We start from the raw sequence: 27,658 nt of genomic DNA, 5'->3' as shown, positions 1-27,658 counted from the left end.
GCATAACTGGCCACATATTTTTTGTTTAGGTACATTTCTCTGTAAGGGACTCTGATGTCTAAAAATTGCAGCTGGCTGAAGAGATAAATTACAGAATAGGTATTTTTTACTTTATAAACATGAAAAATTTTTAATAAAAAGCCATGGCTGGGCTGATTAAGCAATCAGTATATTTTCAAGTGGGATGTAAATTTCTAATTATTTAAAAATTTATTTATTTATTTTTAATTAGAGGATAATTGCTTTTCAATAAAGTGTTGGTTTAAATTTCTATTTTAGGTATGATACTATAATATTAAAAATAAATTTTTGAAAGACTAAATAGAAATAAAAAATAAGATATTAGTATTCTCTACTCTGACTTTTCTAAAATAAATTTGTATTACTTTATCAAAAAATTTTTAGTGAGAGAATCTTTTATATATTAATTTTTAAACTAGTGAATGTATTATTTTATCAAAAACATTATCACAGAAAATAGGGCTGGCTTGGCTTACTAACGTAAGAACAGAAATCCTAATATTCTGCAGCATGCTGGAATCTAGTACGGGGTTCTTTGGAATTTAAGTTTACTGGTGTATACCTCAATTAAAAAAAAAAAAAAGAAATGGTGCTTATGTAAACCTCATACCCTAGAATCTGGTCAAAAGCCAGGAAACCAACAAGTGGAGTCCCAATAAACACTTCAACAGTAGATATCTATCACTATCCTTAGGAAATAGGGCTTATGGAAAGTTTGCTTAACAGTGGGATTAGGTTCTTAATTCAACCAACCCAACCAATCAATAATGAATAACTATAGGACTTGGCTCTAAGTATGTACAAAGGTGAATTGGACATAAGACATAGTTTCAGCTGCCTGGGGAATTCACAGTCTAGCTCTTCTTTTGAGCAAAATATTGCTTAAGTTGTTGCCTTAATGGTAGGATAAATCTGCCTTGGAATTAATCCAAGGTGATTTAATTACTATGAACTAGTCACACCAGTAAGACTTAAAGTCCAGAGATCGCCCTACTGGACTCCAGCATGCTGCAGAATATTAAGATTCCTGTTCATATGTTAGTAAGCCAGGCCAACCCTATTTCCTGTGGTGACTTTTTAAAAGTAAAATATACTTGGGGCCCCTGGATCAGCGACCCTCAACATGAGGGTTAGGAGAATATGTTGCCTTAACAATTTAGGGACCACGCCCCTAAACAGCAGGAAGTAGTTATGGAACAAAAATGACGCCCCTTTCCCTTGGCAACATAATTCTCCTAAAAGGGGGGAATGAGAGAGTTGTTTCCTAGGCAGGTTGATAAGAATTCTAGGGGTCCCCAAGGAGAGAGGTCTGGAATACTCAAGGAGGAAGAAAGGACAAACTTTTTTACTTTTTTTCCTCTACATTCTTTAGGATTATATAACAATAATGCATCCTGCCTGAGGACAGTCTCTGGATTAAACCTTCTGGCTAATTCTGTTATCTTAAAATGTAAATTATGGGAGTAGGTCTGGTGAGGCCTTTACAACCTCCAGACATTCTTTGGATTCATTGGAGAGTATATAACTCCATTGCTAACACTAGCAAGGGGGTACTCTTTCTACCCCCTTCTTATGTCTATGTCAGAAGCTTTCTCTATCTCCTTTATACTTTAATAAAACTTTATTACACACACACACACACAAAGTAGATTAATGAATTTGCTAGTTTAAAAATTAATGTATAAAAAAAGTAGATTGAGAAGTCTTACTCTGACCCTTGTGTGGAACTACTTGGTTATTCCATTCTCATGTCTTGCATGAATAAACACTGTAGTCAGTTTTGTTAGATGTCTTTCCATCACTTCTTTGTGCAAACGTAAGCAAAAATGAATTCATATACTTTTAAATCCCATTCTTACACAGAGCTAGAATACCAATTCAAAGGTGGTCAGGCAGTAGGAATTCTGTCTTACTTGGGAGAGGATCAGCCCTTTTTTTCTAGTCAGGCCTTCAGCTGATTGGATGAAGTCCACCCACATTAAGGAGGGCAATCTCATCCAAAAACACCCACATGGAAAGAACCAGAATAACATTTTGACCAAAAATCTGGATACTCTGTGACCCAGTTAAGCTGACACACAAAATTAACCATCACAAGGGTCTTGCCCCAGTTAATGGTAGAATAAATGCTACCCTGGTCTTGCCTAACAACATTTAAGAGCAAAACCCCAAAGGATCAAACTGTTTCCAAACTGTATCTCAGAACAGAGCTAAAGAATAGTTTTAGCAGTGGAAAAATACCTAGGACCTATTGTGGTAAAATTCACAATGTCTGCATCCAGTCAAAAACTACTAGGTATGTAAGGAAGTAAGAAATACAACCAGTGACTGACCAGAAATGACACAGATGGTACAGTTAGTAAATATGGACATTAAAATAAGTATTATAATTGTATTCCATATGTTTAAGAAGCCAGAGGAAAGATTGTGTTAGAGACATGGAAGATAAACTAGAGATTCTAGATGAAGAATATACTGAATGAAATTGATGTCAGAATAAACAGCATAGAAGTAAAGATTAGTGATTTTGAAGACAAAGTAAGCTGTCCAAAATGAAACACAGAAAGAAAAGAATCTGAAAAAAGTTGATGAACAGGGCATCACTGAAGTGTCGCACCAAGTATATATGTAATTGGAATGCCTGACAAAGAAGGGAGTGTGAGGGACAGAAGAAATAACAGAAGAGAAGAATAACTGAAAAAAAAAAAAAAATCTCCAAATGTAATGAAGGTTATAAACCCATAGATCAAAAAATCTCAAGACACTCGAAGCATTAAAAAACATGAAGAAAAATGGTTTCAAGGCACATCATACTCAAATTATTTAAAACTAGTGATAGAAAAGAATGAAAAGCAGCCAGAGAAAAAGACACATTGCATATATAAGAATGAAGCTCAGGATGACAGCAGATTCCTCTTGGAAAGCAGTGTAAGCCAGGCGGCAGTGGAGGAATATCTTCAAAGTAACAAAAGAAAAAAAAAAATTGTCAACCTAGAATTCTTTTCTTGGTAAAAGTATCTTTCAAAAACAAAGGCAATATAAAATCTTTTTCAGACATATTAAAAGCTAAAAGAATTCATTACTGGTGGGCTACCACTAAAAATAAGTTTAAAAGAATGTTCTTGAAGCAGAAGAAAAATGATACCTGGTGGAAACCAGAGCAACAGAAAGAAAGTAGTACACTGGGAAAAGGATAACTATTATTACAAATATGTAATATTTCTTCTCTTTATTTAAACCTCTCTTTAAAAGATATGTCTTTTAAACAAAAGCAGAAATAGCCTGCTGTGGCATTTATACCTTATGTAGAAGCAAAGCACAAATGGGAGAGGGGAAGTGGAAGAATACTATTGTAAGATTCTTTTTCTAATATTTATTTATTCATTTGGCTCTGTGGGGTTTGAACTGTGGCATGTGGGCTCTTTCATTTTGGTGCACAGACTCTCCAGTTATGGCACGCAGGCTTAGCTGCTCTGCAGCATATGGGATCTTAGTTCCACCAGCGATCAAAACCATGTCCCCTGCACTGCAAGACAGATTCTTAACCACTGGACCACCCAGGAAGTCTCAAGATTCTTATACCATATGTGAAGTTAATATATCATTTGCAGATAGATTGTAATAAGTTAAAGATGTATATGATAAACTCTAAAGCAGCAGAGTTATAGTTAATAAGCCAACAGAGAGAAATTGTAATCATGAAGCTACTTGACACAAAAAAGGACAGGCAGAAAAACTTGGAAAAATGAACATAGAGCCAATTACACATCAGTACTTGTCTTGTTCAGTTGTTAAGTCGTGTCCAGCTCTTGGCAATTCCACGGACTGCGGCACACCAGGCTCCTCTGTCCTCCACTGTGTTCTGGAGTTTGCTCACATTCATGTCCATTAAGTCGTTGATGCTGTCTAACCATAGCAGTACATCTGAAGCTGATTTTTTGAAAAAGAACAGATTGGATAAATATAAAATAGCAAGATGATAGATTAAACTCTATCATTGATAATAGAAAAGTTGTAAATGCCCCAATAAAAAACAGAGATTGTCAGATTGGATAAAAAAGTAAGACCCATTTATATGCTGCCTTTTAGTATAAAGATTTGTTGTTGTTTATCACAAAGTTAGGTCCAACTCTTTTGATACAGATAGATTAAAATCAAAAGGGTAGGGAATAATGTACCATATCAACATCAATTAAAAGATAACTTGAATGGCTCTAATCAGACAAAGTATATTTCAAAGCAAAATGTATTACCAAGGGTAAAGAAAGTCATTTCACAATAATAAAGAGGTCAGTCTAATAAGAATCTATAATCCTAAGTGTTCATATATGTATTAGAGATTCAAAAATACATGACTCAAAAACTGATAGAACTTCAAGGAGAAATCCACAATTATATTTGAAGATTTTAACACTTCTCACTCAGTTGATGGAACACATAGACAGAAAATCAATAAAGATATGGGAGGTTTGAACAATAAAAACAACTATCTTGGTTTAATTTATGTTTATAGAACACTCTGGCCACACCTCCAAACAGGAGAATACACATTCTTTTCAAGTGCACATGAAACTGTTACCAAGATAAGTCATTTTCTGGGCCATTTAAAGAGTCTCAATACATATAAGTTGATTCAATTCATAGAAAGTATGATCTCTGACCACAATGGAGTTCAATGAGGAATCAATAACAGGAAGATATCTGGAAGAGCTTTCAACTAGTTGCAAAGGAAATAACACACTTTTAAGTAAAACCATGAGTCAAAGAAAAAAAAAATCAAAAGTGAAATTCTTAAGTATTTGGAACTGAATGAAAGTGAAAATGCAGTGAAAAATTCGTGGGATCTTTGCTCTTCCTCAAACCTTCCCCAGTCATCCTCCCTACCCCACTGACTGTACTTTCTGTTCCCTGGGCTAGGAAAGTGCTTCCCCCATAGTTCACGCTAGCTCCTTTGGGTCTTTGCTCAATTGTCATCTCCAGTGATGGTTTTCCTAATCACTTTAAAATTTTGCTCTCAATCCCTACTCTTCAACCTCAGCATCCCCACCCCTACTACCTGCTTTATTTCCTTAGTGTTTTGTTTGTTTTTAATTTATTTTTTGGCTGTGTGGGTCTTCATTGCTACATGGGCTTTTTCTCTAGTTGTGGGGGACGGGGGCCACTCTTCAGCCAAGGTACATGGGCTTCTCATTGCCGTGGCTTCTCTTGTTTCGGAGCACGGGCTCTAGGGCACACAGGCTTTAGTAATTGCTGTGGGCTCAGTCGTTGCAGTTCCCGGGCTCCAGAGCACAGGCTCAGTAGTTGTATTCTGTTGCTGCATGACATGTGGGATCTTCCCTTACCAGGGATCGAACCCATGTCTTCTGCATTGGCAGGCGGATTCTTCACCACTGAACCACCAGGGAAGCCCTCTCTTGTGGTCTCTACCCTTTATGTAGTCTATAATTTACTAGTTTATTTTGTTGTCTGTCTGCCTCCACCACCACCCCCACCCCGGAATGTGAACTGTCAAGGGGCAGGGATTCTTTTCCCCTGTATTCTAGCTGTTATAACCCTGGAGTGTAGGACAGTACCTAGCTCTTAGTAGGTACTCCATAAACATTTGCAGAATATTTAATATTTATCTATTAATGGGCATCTCTTTGTTTTGTTCTCACCAAAAAAAAAAAAGAAAAGAAAAGAATTGTTAATCCACTATACTCAAATACAAAATAAAAAAAAAATTTTTTTAAAGAAAACCAACTTCCTGTCTAAAGATATATATATTCTCAGATTGTCCCATGGTTTATGACCAGGAATTTTCAAACCCATGGACTTACAAGGGGTATTCTTCTCCTTCGTGGGGAAAGTGAGGGGTCTTTATGAGAGCAACATTAGTCAGAGAAGTTCTTAGGCAGATGAGTTGTAGAAAGGCTAATGTGTGAAACTGAAGCTCTGAAAGTTGACTCCTTTTTATTTATTTTTTTGATTCCTTTTAAAATAAATACTTGCATATTTCTTGGAAAGCTAATGTGTACCCTCATCCAGGCATAAATGTACCCCATTTTGAAGGCTAAGACCAAAGTTTATTTAACTTAATGATGGATACTTGCTATTTAAACAATCTACAATGAATATATGTATATTTGAATGAATATGTGTATATTCGCATCCACTCGTGTGTGTGTGTATGGGTGGCTAAGTCTATAGAGTAAATCCCCCAAAATATAATCACTGGGTCAAAGGGTAAATAAATTTATAGTTTTGGTAGATATTGAATATTGTCAAATTTCCCTCATGGGGCTTTTTGAGACTTAGGAATCAGATATGCAAACCCTAGTACTCTTGCCTGGAAAATCCCATGGACGGAGGAGCCTGGTAGGCTGCAGTCCATGGGATCGCAAAGGGTCGGACACGACTAAGCGACTTCACTTTCACTTTTCACTTTCATGCACTGGAGAAGGAAATGGCAACCCACTCCAGTGTTCTTGCCTGGAGAATCCCAGGGACGGCAGAGCCCGGTGGGCTGCCGTCTGTGGGGTCGCACAGAGTTGGACACGACTGAAGTGACTTAGCAGCAGCAGCAGCAGCAGACAGACTCAGGAGCTCACAACTATAGGACAAAGTTAAAGGCAGTTTTGTCGCCTAAAGAGTGGAAAGCTGCGGAATTAATTAAACAGTGCCTTCAATCCTTAGGAGACTGTGCAAACCTGGTCAGCCCCACCCAGTCCTCATCTTTGTACACCTTACCAGCAGGAAGTTGAACACCCAGGGCTCTGGACACTGTTTTTCATAAAGCTTTCTGGCTCACTTGCTCTGCAGGTGTTGAGATAGGAATCAGTTGTAGCCAGCCAGGGCTGACCATCCACACTTCTGATGTGATTTGCTGGAGACCTGCCCTTCATTGTCCTGTGGCCCCAAGGCTCCTAAGTTCATCTGTGAAGATTGACTGGCTGTGGGCATGGTCTAGATAAGGAAAGCCAGTCTTTGGGTACAGTGCTGGCATTTGTAAGTTAGCAAACTTACTCATCCTGGTCAGGAAAATGTCTGTGGTCATTTTAAAAAAAGCCCTTGACAAGGAGAAGCAGAAAGATTTACCTTAGACCTGGAATGAGCTTATCGACCGAGAACCTGGACATGTCACAACAGCCATGTGGTACAGCCTTCCTTTTGCAGGTGATTGAGGCTCAGAGCTGGCGAAGTGCCTTCTCGAGCCTTACAGAAACCTCCACAACCCAGGGCCCCACTGCCCTGCAGGGCTTCTCTCCATCCGCCACAGCTACCTCTCCCCTGAGGTCACCGGTGCCTTCCTACCCAGGTGCAGGGAGGCTTGCATTAGAGAAAGACAACCCTTCAGCATGGATTTCTGCCACCTGGCATGACAATAGATAAAGCTGCTTATCAGTGCTGCGTGTACGTCTGATATATATTCATCTTTGAGTCTTGTAGGTAGAAGGAACAAAGGCAAAGAAACCAAATGGTATAGACTGTTCTCACCCCTCCAGGACCTCTCCTTTAGTTCCACTAATGTAATTCTCACCAGCCAAATCAAGTCCAGTAATGCAGGGCCCTCTCACAGCCGAGGGGTGTTATTCACAGGGAAGCACCAAGCTGCGCTCTGGCAGTGCGTGGATCCCCTGAAGGAAGAAGGACATGTGTTTACTAAGGTATGATTTACCTGCAGTAAAATTTGCCCCTTTTAGAGTTTTGAGTTTAGACAGTGCTTATAGTCATGTAGGGCTTCCCTGGTGGTTCAGCAGTAAAGAATCCACCTGCAATGCAGGAGATGCAGAAGACGCTGGTTCGATCCCCGGGTCGGGAAGATTCCCTGGAATGGACATGCTGACCCACTCCAGTATTCTTGCCTGCAGAATCCCGTGGACAGAGGAGCCTGGTGGGCTACAGTCCACGGGTTCGCACAGAGTCGAACATGACTGAAGCGACTGAGCCCAGCACACATGGCCATCAAACTCCCACCACCCTTGAGACCTAGAACTGTCCCATCACTCATGCCTCCGGTCCTGATTCCTTTGGTTGTCAACATATCCTCCCAGCCCCAGCAACCACTGTGAAGTTTTCTTTCCTGAAGTTTTGTCTGTGATAGGATATCATAAAAAGAATTATGAGTCAGAATACATTTAAGATTCATCTGTGTTGTTGCGTGTACTCAACATGGTTCATTCCTTTTCATTGCTGAGTAGTGTTCTGTTGTGTGATGGTGTGGCAGTGTGTTTATCCATTCAGCTGTTGGAGGACATTTGAGTTTCCAGTTTTTGATGGTTATGAATAAAGCCACTATACTGTATGTAAATTCACATACCGGTTTTTGTGTGAACATTAGTTTTCATTTCTCATGATTAAATAATTAGGAATGGAGTCAGTAGGCCATATGTTAAGGGTATGCTTAACTTTTGAGAAACTGCCAAACTGTTTTACGACGTGAATGTGTTATTTTGCATTCCCCATCAGCAATTCACACCAGTTGCTCCACATTTTTACCAGCAGTTGGCATTTTCTCCCAGTCTTATCCTTTTCATTCTCTCAAGAGTGTCTTTAGAAGAGCAGAAATTTTTAATTTTGATAGAGTTCAGTTTATCAATTATTTCTCTTAAGGTTTATGCTTTTTGTATTGTATCTAAAAAATTTTTGCTGACACCAAGGTCACAAAGATATTCTTCTAGAAGTTTTGTAAGTTTTCATTTAGCGTTTATGGTGCATATTGACCAAGTGTCATCATTTTGCACATGGATGGCACAGTGTTCCAGCTCCATTTGTTCAAAAGACCATCCTATCCCCACTGAACTAGTTGCCTTTGTACTACCTCTGTGGAGAATCAATTCAACACATATGTGTGGGCCACTTGTATGCTTTTAGTTGATTTCTATATTCTGAAAGGAAATGGTACTGTGCTACTGGTTTCTCCCCTGGAAAACCTTTCCTGACATCTCTAGGCAGAATGTCTAGGATCTTCCTGGGTCAGGAAGATCCGCTGGAGAAGGGATAGGCTGCCCACTCCAGCATTCTTGGACTTCCCTGGTGGCTCAGCTGGTAAAGAGTCTGCCTGCAATGCAGGAAACCTGGGTTCAATCCCTGGATTGGGAAGCCCCCCTGGAGAAGGGAAAGGCTTCCCACTCCAGTATTCTGGCCTAGAGAATTCTGTGGACTGTATAGTCCCTGGGGTCGCAAAGAGTCAGACATGACTGAGCGACTTTCACTTCACTTCTAGACAGAATTAGCCACTTCTTCTGGGCTCCTGTAGCTATTATGCATATACTTATTATTGAAATTTTCTAAACTGAAAGATGGCTCAGTTGGTAAAGAATCCACATGCAGTGCAGGAGACCGCCTGCAATGCAGGAGATCCGGGTTCGATCCCTGGGTCAGGAAAAGCCCCCGGAGAATGAAATGCCTACCCACTCCAGTATTCTTGCCTGGACAATCCCACAGAGAGCCTGTGGGCCTGGTGGGCTACAGTCCATGGCGTCGCACGAGTTGGACACGACTTAGTGTCCAACAAACCACAACCTTTTAATTCCTTGTTTCAGTGTCTGCTCCTCTCTCTTTCCCACGTCTCTCTCAAGACCAAGCATCTTGAGAAGCCTGGAAGTGTGTCTTCTTCTTTTTATCATCTTCGTCACCACTGGCTCTGTAACGTTTGTTGAATGAGCAGCTATTCTCAAATCTCTGATGACAAGTCAAATCTTTGATTGACAAGTAATAAGAGTTTTATGAGAGCTAAGCCAAGAGTCAGACAAGGATCAAGAAGTGAAGATAAATACCCAGTTCTCTTTAAAGCAGGAACTGTCTCTTATTCTAGTCTGATGTGACCTCTGTTTTGCCAGGCATGCATGGCATTATCCATGGATCCATTATACTAGGTGCATTTGGGTTATTGGTGGAATCTTGGCTTCAGAGCATGCTGGCTTCTTGAGTCCCTCTTGTGGGATTCCTTTACGCTGGGCTTCAGTCACTGTGGCTTCATTGGGAATACAGTCTTTCCTCCGTACTTCCCTTGAGTTTTGTTTTTGTTTGGTTTTTTGGCTGCACTGCAAGGCCTAGGGGATCTTAGTTCCCAGACCAGGAATGGAACCCGTGCCCCCTGCAGTGGAAGTCAGAGTCCTAACCACTGGACCGCCAGGGTATTCTCTCCCTTGAGCCATTTTGGAGATTTGATAAGAAAAAGTAAAGGAGAAGTCTGGACAGTATTGAGAATTATTGACTGATTAACTTTTGCCGTTCCTTTGTTTGTCAGAAACTTAAGACTCATGAAATATTCCTTGCAAATTAATTTCAGGATTTAACTGGTTGCTTCTCCTTCTCCTTGGACTTTGGAAACGTAATATTTATTACCTAGACATTTTCCTACAATAGATCTTAAATATTCTTCTTAACATTCTGATCTCAACTAATTTACCATGATTCTCGGTTTCTATGAGAAGTTTAATGGTTTGGACTGTGTGTCCAGAAGATGAGTGGTACCAAGGTGCATATTTGGGAACTCAAAAGTCGCATCCCTGCAGGTCTCTGTGAAGGTGAAGGCTAGAAAGCTGCAGGGACTCGTGAGCATGTCCAAGTGCTTCTTATGAATGGGAGATGTGTTTCTGTGCATTTCAGTTTCAGTCTTTGATGTGCTAGGTTGTTTTTAATCAACTTGTGCTGTACCCCCCCCCACTTCCACCCAGGTCTTAATTATCTTAGTTGTATATCCAGTCCTCCCCTTCACATACACTCCTTAGCCAGGAATATGCCAGGAGACAGTATAGGTATCAGGGCTGGGCGGAGTTGTTTCACGTTTACTCTCTGGGAATGGGGCTCTCATTAGAAGCATCTTGAAATGCAATGCTACATACCTACAACACACAGTGTGGTCTTTTTAGGTTCACAGCTTGGAACTGAGCAGCCAGGCTTTCTCACCCTCTGTATGCTATCCAATTAGGAAATGGAGTCAGAATCATAGAACACATTGCTTTTTTTCGTTTTTATTAACATTTTTTTGAGGTAAGATTTACATGCTATAAAATTTACCATTTTAGTGTACAATTCAGTGATCTCTAGTAGATTTATAGAGTGTGCAGCCATTACCACAGTCCAGCTTTAGAACATTTCCATCATCCCAAAGAGATCCCTTGTGCTCCCTTGCAGTCAGTCCCACCCCTATCCCCAGGCAACCGATAGATCTGCTTTCTGTCTCTGTAGATTTGCCTTTTCTGCACATTTCATATAAATGGAATCATACAGTATATGATCTTTGTGACAGGCTTCTTTCACATCACAGTGTGTTTTTGAGGTTTGTCTATTCTTTGTTGTTGTTGTTGAGTGGCTCCGCAGTGTCCGACTCTTTTGTGACCTCATGGACTGTAGCCCACCAGGCTCTTCTGTCCATGGGACTTCCCAGGCAAAAATACTGGAGTGGGTTGCCATTTCGATTGTAGCACTTCATTCCCTTTTGTTACTGAATATTACTCCATTCTTTGGATATACATTTTGTTTAATTCATCAATTGATGGAAATTTGAATTGTTTCCAGTTTTTGACCGTTTCGAACAATGCTATTGTGGACATTCATGTGTGGATATGGTTTCATTCCTCTAAGGTAGATTCCTAATAGTAGAGATTTTGGGGTCTTATAGTAAATTTATGTTTAACCTTTTAAGAAACTGCCAAAGTATTTTCTATAGTAGGGCTCTACCATTTTATGTTCCCACCAGCAGTGTTGTAACAGTTGTTCAGTTGCTCAGTCATGCCTGACTCTTTGCAACCCCATGGACTACAGCACGCCAGGCTTCTAGTTTCTCCACATTCTCACCAGCACTTGATTTTGTCTCTTTTTGATCATAGTTATTTGGGTGGCTGTGAAAAAGTACCTCATTGTGTTTTTTAGTTTCCATTTCTAGACTAACTCATGATACTGAGCCTCTTTTCATGTGCTTATTAGCAATTCATATTTCTTTTTTGGTGACACTCCAGTTTAAATCTTGTATCCATTTTTTATTTGGTTTGCTTACTATCTTATTGAGTGTTGAGTTCTCTGTATTCTGGATACAAATTCTTTCTCAGATATATCATAGAATAGAGAATCTTTTAATCTTCCTCACACCAGTACCAGAGACTGTGGAAAGTGAAAGGGACAGTTAAATACTAGTAATAACAGTTAATGTGTAATATTTGAGTCTTTGCTATGAGGTGGACCCTGGACTGTATTTTTCACAGCAATTATTTAAAACACTTTCTCATTTTCTAAAGGTTATAGGGCAATTTCAAATGTTTGCTCTCTGATTAACAGTTTTTGCTAGATAAAGAAAAGAAACAGTTGATTTGGGAAATTCTTAGATTTATAGGAGTTAGAACTGGTCTTTTAGTATTACGGTAAAGACTAAATGGCTGTTGCAGACACTGAATACCAGTGGTTTAAACAACTGCATGTTTATTTCTGGTTTCTGTAACAGTCTGGCGTTAGCAGTCCTGCATGTGTATGAGGATTCCACAGATTCAGACACCTTCTATCTTGTTGCTTTTAAGGTGTAGATTCTACTTCATGATCCAAACAACCACTCCAGCTAGCCTGTCCCCTTGCAGGCAGTGGGAAGTAGAAAAGCGAGGGAAGCTGTTCTCATTCCTTTTAAGAACCTGGCCCAGAGGTTACATGCATCGTTTCTGCTTGCTGTGTTGCTCAGAGGCTCATTCATGTCTGACTCTTTGTGACCCCATGAACTGTAGCCTGCCAGGCTCCTCTGTCTGTGGGATTCTCCTGGCAAGAATACTAGAGTGGGGTGCCATTTCCTCCTCCAGGAAATCTTCCTGACCCAAGGGTCGAACCTATAGTCTCTTACATCTCCTGCATTGGTAGGTGGGTTCTTTCCCACCAGCACCACCTGGGAATCCCTCTGCTCCCCGTATCATTGGTTAAAATTTCAGTTCAGTCTCTCAGTCGTGTCCAACTCTTTGCGACCCCATGCACTGCAGCACGCCAGGCCTCCCTGTCCGTCACCAACTCCCAGAACTTGCTCAAACTCATCTCCATCGAGTTGGTGATGCCATCCAACCATCTCATACTCTGCCATCCCCTTCTCCTCCCACCTTCAATATTCCCCAGCATCAGGGTCTTTTCCAATAAGTCAGTTCTTCACATCAGGAGGCCAAAGTATTGGAACTTCAGCTTCAGCATCAGTCCTTCCAATGAATATTCAGGGTTGATTTCCTTTAGGATTGACTGGTTGGATCTCCTTGCGGTCCAAGGGACTCTCAAGAGTCTTCTCCAACACCACAGTTCAAAAGCATCAATTCTTCGGCACTCAGCTTTCTTTAAAGTCCAACTCTCACATTCATACATGACTACTTGAAAAACCATAACTTTGACTAGATGGATCTTTGTTGACAAAGTAATATCTCTGCTTTTTAATATGCTGTCTAGGTTGGTCATAGCTTTTCTTACAAGGAGAAAGTGTCTTTTAATTTCGTGACTCCGGTCACCATCTGCAGTGATTTTGGAGCCCAAAAAAAATAAGTCTCTCACTGTTTCCATTGTTTTCCCATCTATTTGCCATGAAGTGATGGGACCGGATGCCATGATCTTAGTTTTCTGAATGTTGAGTTTTAAGCCAACTCTCCTCTTTCATGTTCATCAAGAGTCTCTTTAGTTCTTCTTCACTTTCTTCCATGAGGGTGGTATCTGTGTATCAGATCTGCATGTCTGAGGTTATTGATGTTTGTCCCAGCAATCTTGATTCCAGCTAAAACTTAGTTACGTGGTGATAACTAGGTACAAGAGGGACTAGGGGCCATATGTCCATCTAAAACTTAGAGGTTGAGGGTGAGAGAGGAGAACAGATGTTAGGGGCCTTTGTTGGGCTTGGCGGTTCCTATAACTAGTCTGTGTGGGAGTCCCATGACTTTTTCATCAAAGAAAGTCTAGTTGATATGCCATTATTGGCCTAAACCTTTTGGAGGAGTTAATTTTGCTATTGTTTTAGAATTGTTCTTAATGGTGTCAGTCAGTCAATCAGTTCAGTCACTCGGTCGTGTCCAACTCTTTGCGACCCCATGAATTGCAGCACGCCAGGCCTCCCTGTCCATCACCAACTCCCAGATTTTACTCAAACTCATGTCCATCGAGTCGGTGATGCCATCCAGCCATCTCATCCTTTGTTGTCCCCTTCTCCTCCTGCCCCCAATCCCTCCCAGCAGCAGGGTCTTTTCCAATGAGTCAACTCTTCGCATGAGGTGGCCAAAGTATTGGGAGTTTCAGCTTCAGCATCAGTCCTTCCAATGAACACCCAGGACTGATCTCCTTCAGGATGGACTGGTTGGATCTCCTTGCAGTGCAAGGGACTCTCAAGAGTCTTCTCCAACACCACAGTTCAAAAGCATCAGCTTTTCGGAGCTCAGCTTTCTTCACAGTTTCTTTCTTAATGGTGAAGTAGCCATAAATATTAAATATGAATTATTATTACTTAGAGAATGTAAAGATACCCTAGTGATCAAATACAGTTCTGGAGCTGCTTTACTGAATATAGATTTCATATACCAGTGGTAGGAAGGTGGCAGACAAGAGGACAGCCTCTGCCAGGTCAACTTTGTTTTGTAGCTTTTCAAGTGGCTCTTTCCCCCGGCAGTGCCCTTTAATGAGCAGTTTCTCCAATGTTAACTGTAGCTGTTCTTCTCTGGTTACTATGTAGTTCTGTATTAATATGCCAGATCTGTCTCTTTAGGAGGAAAAAGAGCAGCAGTGTTTCGTTTAGAGATGTCATTGCTTCTCTAAGGACAGCAGTAATTTCTAACAAGTGTAGGGAAGAAATCTTCTGAATCCGTTTGTCCTATGTATGTTTAAAACCTTGACAACAAAACAAATTGGTACTGAATGTTTGAAGAAACAAACATTAACACTCTCTGAGCGCTTCATTCTAGGTTTTCAGGCCTTGGTAACAATTACCAAGAAATCCGCTTTCCCGGGTGCAGCTCTGGTGCTTTGAGAAGGTTTTAATATCGAGGGACCCCATACTTTCACAGCCCATTTCAGCTGCCCCAGAGATAACTTGGATAAACACGGGCTCCTCCACGTACCTCCTAATCCCTGCTGGGTCTTACACTGTGGGGAGGTTCAGACAACTTGTTTTCTTTCCCTTCTGGCCCTTCTCTCTACACTCCCCTCCAGCTGCCTCCTTCCCCCCACCCCCAAAGTAACGTGATCCCCTAGGCCTGGTCTGCTGCTTTCGCAGATTCTTTTAGTCTTAGAGAAAGAGAGGAAAAAAGGTTAACCATTGATTTTCCAGTTCAGACAGAACAAAACTATAAAAGCCAAAGGCAGTGCTAGTGTTTGAAAATAAAGGGATTACTGTTTATAAATAACCAGCACTTGGGCTTTTCTTTTTTCAACCAGTTCTACTTAAGGGAGCTTAAATTTACTTTATTATAAAGAAAATAGTTTGAAGCCTTTAGATTTCGGCAACATTGCTCTTTTTTATTTGTTTTGTAGATTTCTCAATCTTTATTCAATATTCTGATTAAAAATAAACAAGACTTTCCACGATTTAAAATAAAATTCTGTGGCATTTATTTTAAAAGTTAACCAAAATGAAAGGGACAAAGACAATTCATGAAATCATGCAAAACCTCTTTAAATTGAATTCAGGCACTTAGAGTTTAATAAGACTATCCCAAACTATTTCTGTTTAATAACGTATCTGTTTATAATTTAAAGTTATGTGACTGGATTTAAGAATTCAGGGTTTGGTTGTTTCTTCACTACCAGCAATATTAAGATTTGAGACCTGTAGCTTGCAACAAATTTTAAATACTTTTTCAGCCTCATATCCCAAAATTAGCCTGTCAGCTCTTGATTATGGGTGCCTTGTGGGTGTTATATAATGGAAAAAGTCTAGCAAGGTAATTCAGAGATCCAGGCTCTTTCCCTGGCTCTGCCACTAACTGGCTATGAGACCTTGTCAAGTTACTTAACCTGCCTCAGTTGTCTCATCTGTAAAATGGTCAAATGAGACTCTGAATGAAAATGATTAAAGTTTGCAGAGCTGTCTTCATTTCTGCTACCTCCCCAAGCCCTACTGGAACAGCAGCAAAATGATTTCTTTTTTTTTTTTTTTTAAGTGAAAATGTATAAGGACAAAAAGAACCCAATAAGAAAAGCAGATAAGAAAGGCAAAAATGTTTTTTGAAAATGGAAGGCAGTCAAGAGCGTGGTAATAGGACTTCCCTGGTGGTACAATGGATAAGAATCCACCTGCCAATGCAGAGGACACAGGTTCGATCCCTGGTTGGGGAAGATTCCACATGCCACAAAGCAGCAAAGCTGCCCACATGCTCCAACAATTGAAGCTTTCGTGCCTAAAGCCCGTGTTCCAGAACAAGAGCAGTCACCACAACGAGAAGTACCACAGTGGGGACCTAGCACAACCAAAAATAAATGAGTAAACTCATTAATAAAAACAATTAAAGAAATCCATATATTTAAAAAAAATAAACCTAGCAGAATTAAAGAAACTAAAGCCTAACCTCTTCTGAGAGAGACACTGATTAGAAGTAAGCAAGTTATAAGAACCTGAGAGGAAATAAACCAGAAATTGGAGTCTTCAGTACTACAAAAAGCAGGGGGTGGCGAGGCCCTTAACTGAAATCAAGGGGATCCGTTGAAAACCTATAAAGGAGTTTTTAGGTTCTTCATACCCCTGCCCCTTCCTGTACAGCCAGATGACCACTTCTCCTTCCCACTTTCATGAGACTAGAAGTATTACTGAGAAATTGTCCTATAAAGGCTCCAGACTCTGGGGTATTACCCCCAGCAGAGGTGTGGGTACACCATCAGGCTGAAACCAGTGGGGTGGGCAAGAGCAGATTCTTTTTTGAGCCTGCATACTGAATAATGAGATTCTTAGCCCTCTTCCTAACAGAGAAGAGATGGAAAGAATCTTTTCTAGAAAAAAAACAAAAACAAAGTTGAATGGTCTCAGAGAAAAGCCCATTTGGGCATTCTCTCGATGGAAGAGTAAGCTCACCACCTCCCTTCATTTAGGTCCATATGTTGTACCCTTTCGGTGCATACTTTTTAGTTCCTCTCCCATGTATAATGAATGGACAGCCAAATTAAAAGTCTCTACGTGATAGATAAAGGGTAAAAGAAATTCACAGAGGAAGGGAACATGGTGGAAATAAAGACAATGTAGGAAACAGAAGAAGAGTTCAGAAGAACTGTACAGGAAACTTGGAAAACAGTCTTTCTCAGAAAGCAAAACATAAGACAAAGACTTAGACAACAAGAAGAACAGATAAGACGGTTAGAAGCTCAGTCCCGGGGCTTTAGTATCCATCTGGCAGGACTTCCAGAAAGAGAGAACTGAGAGCAAATGGAGGAGAATTTAGGAAACAGTAAACATCGAAAAATCTCAGAACTCAATGGAGTGAGTATTTTCTGGAGTTAAATGACTTAAATCTTTGAATTGGATTGGCTCCCTGAGTGCACAGCATAATATATGGAGAAAGACTCACTCCAAGCCATCTCATTGTAAAACCTCAGAACACTGAGAATATTAGATCTTAAAAGCTTCCAAAGACAAAAGCAGGTAATATATAAAAGATTAGGAGTAAAAATAAAAAAAAAGATTAGGAGTCAGAGTGGATTTATATTTCTACACAACAGAACTGAGAACTAAAAGATAGCAGAGATGCCTTCAAAATTAAGCAGGGAAAATGATTTTCAACCTAAAATTCTATACCCAGCCAAACTCACTGGAATGGAAAGGCATTTTTTTCAAACAAGCACCTCTCCCCACTCCCAGGAAGCTACTGGATGGTGAATTCCAGCCACATGAGGATGTGAGTCAATAAATAGAACTGAGGATATTTTAAATGTTTTTTAATATTTGGAAAAAATACTACTAGATGTTTCATAGATATTTGAAATGTTTTGGGGAAAAACAGTAATAGGTATACAGAAGACTAATGAAATGAAAAAATCAAGGCAATTATTAGATTGGTGCAAACGTAATTGCGGTTTTGGACCGTGAATTTTAAGTCATTATAAATATACATCTTTATTAATCAAAAGGAACTGTTACAATCAACACATTTTTTCCAATGGGAAATAAATTTGTTTATTCTTTTAGCATAAAAATCTGTGCTTCAGCATTTGACAAACTCTTGGAAAGCAGTTTCTGCCTCCTGCTGGTTGTGGCAGCATTTTTCCCTGCAAAAAGCTGTCAAGATGCTTGAAGAAGTGGTAGTCAGTTGGCGAGAGGTCAGGTGAACATGGCAAAACTTCATAGCCCAGCTCTTTCAACTTTTGAAGCATTGGTTGTGCCACGTGCGGTTGGACATTGTCATGGAGGAAAAAATGGGCCCTTTCTGTTGACCAATGCCAGCTGCAGGCAATGCCGTTTTTGGTGCATCTCATCAATTTGCTGAGCATGCTTCTCAGATGTAATAGTTTCGCTGGGATTCAGAAAGCTGTAGTGGATCAGATGGGCAGCAGACCACCAAACAGTGACCATGACCTTTTTTCGGGTATGAGTTTGCTTCAGGAAGTGCTTTGCGGCTTCTCAGCCCAGCCACTGAGCTGGCCGTTGCTGGGTGTCGTATAAAATCCACTTTTCATTGCACGTCACAATCCATTTGAGAAATGGTTCCCCATTGTGTAGAATAAGAGAAGACAACACTTCAAAATGATTTTTTTTTATCTGCGGTCAGCTCATGAGACACCCACTTACCGAGCTTTTTCACCTTTCTAGTTTGTTTCAAATGCTGAATAACCTTATGTAGAATGGCCAATGTTGAGTTCTTCAGCAACTTCTCATGTAGTTGTAAGAGGATCAGCTTCGATGATGGCTCTCAATTGGTCGTTGTCAACTTCCGATGGCTGGCCAGTACGCTCTTCATCTTCAAGGCTCTCATCTCCTTTACAAAACTTCCTGAAGCACCACTGCACTGTCCGTTCTTTAGCAGTTCCTGGGCCAAGTGCGTTGTTGATGTTGCAAATTGTCTCTGCTGCTTTATGACTTACTTTGAGCTCGAATAAGAAAAATCACCCGAATTTGCTTTTTGTCTAAATCATTTCCATAGTCTAGAATAAATATAAAATTCACAGCAAGTAATAAGTCATTAGCAAAAAAAAAGTGAGAAATGCACATTAAAATGATGCATAAAATAACCACATTTATTTAAGAATGTATTCCAATATCAAATGGCAAAGTTAACAGTGCGAAACTGCAATTAGTTTTGCAACCTAATAATATCGCCAGGATAAACAAAGTTATATAATAAAGGAAACATTCACAGTATATTATTGGTGGAGCAATGAACAATATTTATGTCATCGTAATAATCAACACTGACCGTTGTTGATTTAACCAAAAATTGTGATTGTATTGTTATGGGAGATTGGAGATAGCATGATACTACTATAACCGGTTAATAGTGATGAATCCAGAAACAACAATATGAGGATATTAAGAATCTGAAGAAGGCTGCCTTTGGAGAAACAGACAAGGGGATAGAGTCAGGGGACTTCTGATTTTATTATATGACTTTTAGTACTATTTGGTTTTTAACCATGTACTTTTGTTACTTGGATTAAAAATAAAAATAAGACTATTTAGGGCATACCATCAATATTAGTTTCCTCTGGGAGAAAAATCACTTAATAGTAATGTTGGACTTGTCAATTATAAAAATACAGTAAAATCTTTCTAGAATGAGATTTTCTAGAAAGTGGATGTAATTACCCTAAAGCAGTTCAGATGTGCCTCTCCACCCCACCCCCGTTGAGAATTGTAGGTCTGGAACCACCAAAGGGAGTAACAAAACAATGTGTTTTGCGAAAGACAGTCCTATGTGTAGGCTGCACATCAAGTTCTCAAGTTCTGGGCCTGAAATAGGCTTTCACTAAAGATGCAGGGTGTGGAGTTTGTGTTTTGCCTCCAAGCTGTGGTTGTAAAACTTCGTCTTTAGAAGTTAAAGGTAGGACTCTCTGTGACATCTGAACCTTGGTTGTGGCTCTTACCCCATAACTAGTGTTTCTTTCCCTTAATAAAATAAGTTGATTTCCTTGTCCCTTGGAAAACCTCCAGACTGCTTTCACTCCCTCAGACTGTGTTTTCTGGAATCATTTTCACGTATCACATTTGTTAATTTTAGCTCAACTTGGTCCCAGTAAGACTTAGGCAGGAACACAGAGCATCATACACTATTTCTAATTTTCATCATCCAGCGAGATGGCTACTCTTAAGATCACCCCACAGTTTTACAGACTAGAAAACTGAGTCACTTGCCTATGCCACCACAATGAGTGGAAAATCTGAGATTGAGAATAAGGTCGTGTGATGTCATAGCTCATTCAGCCTCACTGCATGGCCTCCCGTCTCACCTAGTTCCCCCACACCAGAGTACCTGGACTTTTGTGACACGACCAATAAACAGTGTTATCTCACTGAAAATCTATGATACTTAAAGAGATGCATGCATGCCCTTTACAGGGGCAAAAGTAGGTATGGTTGATATGTTCTTCTAAGCCACATTTTCCTGTGGATTGGACCCATCACTTGGAAGCCTGGCAGGCTCTCACTGGACAGTGTCTGCAAATCGGAGGATGTAGTCTCTGTTGGCACATGAAATAGTGAAATAGCAAGCATGTACATACCTCAAGATCTTTGCTCTTTCCTCCTAAAGCTATTAACTGGGCTGGAAACAGGGAAGGGATCAGTCAGATCTGGGATCATTTGGTCCTCGGGGTCCCAAACCAGGCACCATGTCAGATTTCATCTGTCTCCCTTAAACCCCCACCCCCATCCTGCTGCTCCCAGGTAGAGCTTCCACATCCTGCCCCCTGCATCCATATCCTGCTTTCTTCCCACGAGCAACTTCTGTGGTCGGCCCTTGCCTATCCACACCCCGCACTCCCAACTCTACTTTAAAAAAAAAAGGACTGATCTCCAGACTTTAAAAAAGTTCATTCTTTATCCAAAATTTTCAGAGAAAAGTCCTCGTTTGGTAACTTGTTTTAGAGTTATACAATTTCTTAAATGCAGAAACTGCTTTCAGATGAATAAATTTTAGAAATATCCATCCCTATTTGTCCTATTCCCAGGGAAAACAAGGAACTCTTCCTTCTTCCAAAACAATGGTTGTCATGTCAGACTTACGTATGCACGCAGATCATCTTCAGATCATGTTAAGTTACCACCATTCCATATATTCTGATTGTGTAGGTCTAGACAGGAGAGCGAGAGTCTGCATTTTAAACAAGCACCCCAGGCAACTCAAAATAGGTTGTCCATGGACCGTGCTTTTAGAAACACAGTGCAGATCACATATTTTAATGTAAGTAAGGACCTTTATTCTTTCTCATTATTCTTAATATATTTTAAAATATTCTTAAATAGTTCTAATTCCATCAGCTGTTTCAAGATATTTTTCAATAGTTAATGATTTTTATTTCATCCTCTGGCTTTGGTACAATTATCCACCTTTCACTTAAATTACAAATTATGTCCATTTTGGAAAGTTCAAGGGCTTTAGACCTTACTACTTCCTAGCTGTGTGAACCTGGACAGACTGTTAACCCGTCCCCATACCTGCTTACCCCTCAGTTTCCTTACCTGTGAAATGGAGTTAAACTACAGGAAATCCATAGGATTGTTGCAAGCTTTGTGGCACATATTAAAAGGTTATTCCTTTCCCAAACTGAGTACAATGTAGCAAACAAGTTACATCATAATCTTTTAAATTTGTTTTCCTTTTTTTTAAATTTAAGTTAATGGCCTTTAGGCTTAAGATTACTTAGAAGGAATCCTTCTCAGGCCTCTGTTCTAGTAAGGAGATTGGAGCTCTCCTATCTGCTTGTAGCAGAATGTTTTTTGTACTTGTGAGTGAGTTTCAAAAGCATCAAAAGCTAGATCTGGAAAGAATAGTCCTAGTTTAATTTGGTAGTGGGCAGCTTGGCGATATTTTCAGTGTTCATTGCTGCTAATTCAGAGTGTTTTCCCAGACCTGTTGATGTATGGTTTTATAACTATTTTAAAAGATCTGGACACAGTTTATAAGCATTACTCATTTTAAGATGTTTTAAAGGGATACGGTCATTTTAGATTCAAGAGCAGAATATTAGGAATAGTCATTAACTTTTTAAAATAAACTTACATCTTAATATAAAGTATAGCACATGCAGGCAAATATCTGGGCCTGTATTGACAGAATTCAAGGATATGGCTAAAATTGCAAAAATGCCCACTGTTCTTGGCATTAAGGTGCCTATTTGAATATATCCCATCACATTACATCTGAAATGCTATATAATGACAGACTTTATTATAGTCTGATCCGAAGCCCTTGAACTCTCTAAAAGGTACCAACACAGTAGTTTTCAGCTTATTTGTATTGGTGGCACCCTTTGGGATTTTATTTTTGGCATTATACTTGGAGTTTGAAAGGTTCAGTGACAGTTGGCCGTCATTACACATGGGCTGTTTGACAGAATGATAGAGTCTCCCAGCATCTATCAATAGGTGGCATCCACAGTCACTTGTCCCCTCGGAGCCCTGTAGCCCTGTGTCTCCAGGCAGTGGGAAGTGCTGTGTCTTCTTAGCTGCTCATGAGGTCTGACCTGGTACCACAACACAAACCACAGGTCACTTGGTTGCAGTAAAAACGCATTTTGTATATGAATCAGAATTTGACAGGACATCTCTGAAAAATTAATAATGGCTGAGAAACACTGTGATACACACTAGTCACATCTAGTCCAACCTTGGACTGTCAGGTTTTGGCAGACCTGAGTGAAGGTCTTGTTACTTAGCCATTCCTAGTATAGTGAAGATACCCAGGTTTTTGTCATTACAGGATAGGTTGGACCACAGATGAGTCCAGCTTTGCCTCTGGGACTGATGACTGTAGCCAGGGTCTCTTAGTTATTGGTAAGTTATATTGGTAAGTCTCTTAGTTATATGGTAACCTTAGTTATTTAGCCAAAGATAAAGATATATGAAGCTTTAATTTACTTGGGATTTATTTTTGGTGAGAAGGGACTGCATAACCCACTGGTTAGGAGCCTGATCCTTGGAGCCAGGCAGACCTAGGGGTAGTCCAGCTCAGGCTTTGGGCGAGCTGCTTGACTCCTCTGAATTTCAGATTTTCACCTGAAGAATCAGGATGATAATTCTGCTTGTTGTGCAGAATAGTTGTGCACATGCAATGTGGTAATGATTGAAGGGTGCTTCTTACAGGAGTCTGGCTTGTAGTAGAATCTCAGTACCCCTCAGCTCTTAGTATTCCTGGATGCTATGATGTATACTAACTTGATTTTTCTCCCTGTTGCAATTTAGTTATCTAACACTGTTTAGACAACTTTTCCTTCCTATACTTGCTGAAACATTTCCGATTTTGTTAAATTATTTGGTATGACCGGATTCTGTATTCCAGTGATGTAGATTTCCAGTTTGGTACCAAGTCACACATTATTGTTATTTTTTATATTGTTATATGTGATGTTATATATGTTATATATATAATAGATATATATAATAGATATATATGTTATATGTTTATTCGAGCCAAGCACAGCAGTGAAATGGGTTTTAAATAATGTGTTCCCCCCTCCCCCCATGGCACCCACCAAACAGGAGTTTTCTCTTGAACAAAAATGAGGCTTCTTAAAGAAGGGGAGCAGGCCCTGCCCCTGATGAGTTCTCATGGAGGAGACTAAACTCCCTTTATTAATAATCAGACATTGTGTTTGAACTCACACGTCTCCTTTGTCTCCTAGTCTGGATGTATGACTTGACAAATGTGTTGCAAACTTGTGTAGCTGTACTGTGGGTTGCAGCTCTCTGATTATTCACTCCTCAGACACCCACTGAGTTGGCCTTAATCACAGTAAGCTCACCGAATAGAAATGAGACCAGTATTGATGACTGCAGAGGAATCTGCCTTATTCACCAACAGTCAGGGGACACGGGGTTGGCCAGGGCACCGCGCCCTGTGCAACTCGCTTGGCCTTCAGCGGTGCAGTTGCGGGGGTTGGGGGGTTGGGGGGGGATCTCCTCCCAGAGATGCAGGAGGTTCCTAAAAGTGATGCTGAGCAGGCCCGCCCTCCCCCGACTTGCCTGCCATAGTTGCCCTTGTCTTCTTGGGGCGTCAGGACAGTACTTCGCAAGTCTGAGAACCAAGACTTGGCGCGCTTAAAATCACGCCCCCCCCCCCCGCCCCCCACCGCTCTCCGCTTTCCTTAACGTCGAAACCCGCGAGGCGTCGATTTTGGACGGCGGCCCGGGCCGGGCGGAACACGGGGCAGCTCCTGGGTGCGGGCGCGGCGCGCAGAGGGTTAAGGCGGCGGGGGCGGGCCTCGCGAGGCCGGGCTCGGGGGCCCTTTGTTAACAGGCGCGTCCGGAGCCGAGACCGGGAGCTGGCGCGGGGCGGCGGGGCGGCGGGGTAGGCGGCGGGGCAGGCGGCATGACGGGGCCGCGAGGGCCCGGGGCGGCGCGCGGGGCGAGCCGGGCCTGAGCCCGCCGCGGAGGGCAGCCCGGGGCGCGGGCTCCCCGACGCCGCCGGCGCGCCAAGATGTTGGAGATCTGCCTGAAGTTGGTGGGCTGCAAATCCAAGAAGGGGCTTTCATCCTCCTCCAGCTGCTACCTGGAAGGTGAGCTCCGGGGAGCAGGCCGAGGACGGCCGCGTGTCCGCTGCCCGGCCGGCCGGCTGGCCTGCCTGCCTTCCTAGGCCTCGCCCGGCCGCGCGCGCGCGCTCCCTCGGCGCCCGCCCTCTCCCCCTTTCCCCTCTGCCTTTCTCCCTCGCCCTCTCCCGCTCTCTGGTTCCCTCGCCCGCCCCTGGGCGCCGCCGCCAGCCCGGAGGGTGCGGGGCGCCGGGCCCACCCCACCCCACCCCCGCGCGCACTAACCCCAGGGGTGTGGGGGGAGCCCACGCCGGGAGGGCCAAGCCGCGGGGCCCCCAGGCCTTCAGGGTCTCCCCGAGAAAGTTGGAGAAAGCAAAGCGTACAGGCCCAAAGGGCCTCGTGAGCCCACGTCGTGGAATTTCCACCGTTAATTGGGAATTACGCGTCCAAAAGGTCGACCCGTATTTGCGAAACAGACGATTTTCATTAAAGTCTCGTGGACAAAAGGGAACATGGCTCTACCATTTATGGATACAGAATTTGAAGTGATCTTTCTACACCATTCCCCCCCACCCCACCCCACAACACACACACACACACACACACACACTCACTCCATCTTATCTACGGACCACGAAGAGGTCGTAAGAATTCTTAAGACTTCTGCAGGGAGAGAAGAGAAGTTCCACCGTATTTTAGGAAGATTTTGAATGAGTCCAGGGCACTTGGAGGAGGGTCACCTCGTGTCAAGTTCCTTCCATAAAGCCTCAGAGCCCGGGCGGTTCCCTTTTGCCCTCTCCCCATTCTACTCCCCTTTTCTTCTCTAATCCTCCCTCCCTCCCCCCGCCTTTGCCCCTTTCTTGTGTGTCATTGTTTTCTGTCCTAGTAAGGTGACAACTGGAAAAAAACAAACAAACAAAAAACAATTGACTATGATGAGTGGCCTTCATTTTGTAGCTTCAGAATGAAGCGGAAATTTATCTGACTTGGGGACTCTCCCCAGACTGTTGGCTTTCAGCAGAAAAGTTAATTGTACTTTAGGGATGTAAATCTGCTTGAATTTGTCTGTCCTTTTTATTTAGGACTTAAAACAGGAGTAGAAATGTAAAGCTCCTTTTAGAACAAGTAGTAGAATTCCGGCTGCTGGAATGCCATCGGAGTTGTAACGTTTTTCTCTTTAAAATGAAGGAGAAATGAACAGGAGGCCTTGTTCATTGTCTCACCTATTTTTCTTTTCTCTCCAACTTTTTGACCTGAGGGTCTGCATGAAGTCACATGCGCAGCTCAAACCGTAAACACCAGTGGTACAGGCGAAATCAGTTGGCGCTTCTTGCCATGAGACGTGTATATTGGCCACCTCAGAGAAGGCGCATCCAGATGGAGTGGGCTCACAAGATCTAGCATTTAGAGGGAGAAGATGGTTTATTTCTCGCTAGAAGTTGGCATGTGAGCAGCCAAGATCATCTTCAGTTAATATGTTGCTTATTTCCCAAGTTGCTCAGAATTCTGAGCACATTCTCATTTACATCTGTAACGAGTTAGTGTTAGGCATCACCATCCATTTTGCAGATGATGCTTCAGGCAGAGTAGATGAATGGACTTTTGTAGCTGCAGAGATGGAGGAAGGTTTAGGTCACAGCACTGTTGTGGCATTGTTTTGTTTTCCCTGGGGGTAAACAGTAGATTTAGTTCTTACCTGGATGGTTTAATTATAGTTGTTGTTGTTTTTGGAGGTGAGGGTTTACAAAATCTAATGTGTCTTGAAATAATGTTGACTCTCAAGTTTAAAAAAAAAAATTCTGATTACAGCAGACTACCTGGCATTAAGCCTCCATCTAGGAAGGTATCACTCTAGGAATTCTTTTCTGTTACTGAGTTTTCCTTCTTTCGTTGTTACGTTTAATTGGAGAAAGTAAATGAAACCGTTGTTTTGTAGTTGAGGGAATTTAACAGACCTTAGTGATTGTTTCTTAAAGACTGGATGTGGAAAAAAAAAAAAAAAGCCTGGATGTGCTATTAGCTGCTTGGGAAAAATATTTCTAACATCTGGATAAGTAATCCAGCCTTTTGGTTTTTACTGACATCCTAAATCAATCAGTCAGTGTTTATTGACACACACTGGGGCCCCAGGTGTCCCAAATGACCAAGAAAATCGAATATGATCAAGTTTTCCATTGAGAGTAAGTTCAGCCATAAATGCAACTTGATCATGCATCTATTGCTATTTAGGCCTAGCTGCCAAAGCAACAATTATTAAATGCTTACTGTATTCCAAGCACTGTTTGGGCATACTATATGATTTTATTTGCTTATTTCTCATGATAGCCCTTTGGTTACTTCCATTTTATAGATGAAGAAACTTGATGCATCTGAAAGTTAGAAAACATGTCTAAGGTCGCAGAGCCTGCAAGTGGTGGTGCTAGGACTTGAGCCCTTGCTGTCTGGCTCCAAAGAGCCCAGTTTTAGCCACTATATGCTTTACCGGCTATGACTGTTCATCTCCTTGGAACTCTCTGTGGATGTTAAAGTGGTATCTTCAGAAACACTCTAAAGCCTGAATCAGGGATTTTTTTCCTTTTTAATACTGATAAAAATGACTGCCTTTAGCAGTAAAATTTTAAATGTTTATTAGAATAGCTGTACATCATTAAAAAATTCTTAAAGGTTAGTGAGAAGAAATTCTGTTCTTCATCCAGAAACCTCACTTGAGTTTCTTGTGTATCCTTCTAGAAACATTTTATGCACACATAGGCAATTATAGCATTTTAACCTCCATGTTCCAGCTTTGCAAAAATGTATGTTTATAGGTATATCTGTCCTTTATGGCCACATTGAGCTTTACAATCTTAGGTCTACTTCAAGCACTGAATTTTCTGATTCATTTCTTCTCTCTCCTAGAGGTGTGAAAGAAAACATGAACATTCGCCAATTGAATTCTTTTTCTTTCCTCCCCAGTTTACTTTGATTTGTTGGTGTGTTTGTGTACACTGTGCATTAATCTTACATGTGGACGTGTTGATTCTGTGAAGTGAACTCTTTGTGAACTGTCAGCATT

General features: G+C 41.2%; 1 protein-coding gene across 3 annotated transcripts in view; it reads left to right on the top strand.

Annotated features, from left to right (window-relative positions):
* ABL1 (ABL proto-oncogene 1, non-receptor tyrosine kinase) overlaps window positions 1-27,658 on the top strand; it is a 136,177-nt gene that overhangs the window by 62,410 nt on the left and 46,109 nt on the right. Inside the window, exon 1 of one of the 3 annotated variants that reach the window (XM_061154393.1) lies at window positions 24,505-24,633. The exons of the other annotated variants lie outside the window; for them this stretch is intronic. Coding sequence (XP_061010376.1) covers window positions 24,555-24,633 — 79 coding nt within the window. The 5' untranslated portion in view covers window positions 24,505-24,554. Of the gene's footprint in view, window positions 1-24,504; window positions 24,634-27,658 lie in introns of those variants that run through there. 3 annotated transcript variants of the gene reach the window in all.

The sequence above is a fragment of the Dama dama genome, chromosome 11 (assembly GCF_033118175.1).
Source record: "Dama dama isolate Ldn47 chromosome 11, ASM3311817v1, whole genome shotgun sequence".
NCBI classification, from domain to species: Eukaryota; Metazoa; Chordata; class Mammalia; order Artiodactyla; family Cervidae; genus Dama; species Dama dama.
Note: the sequence above shows the minus strand (reverse complement) of the source record. Positions and strands in the feature narration are given on the sequence as shown.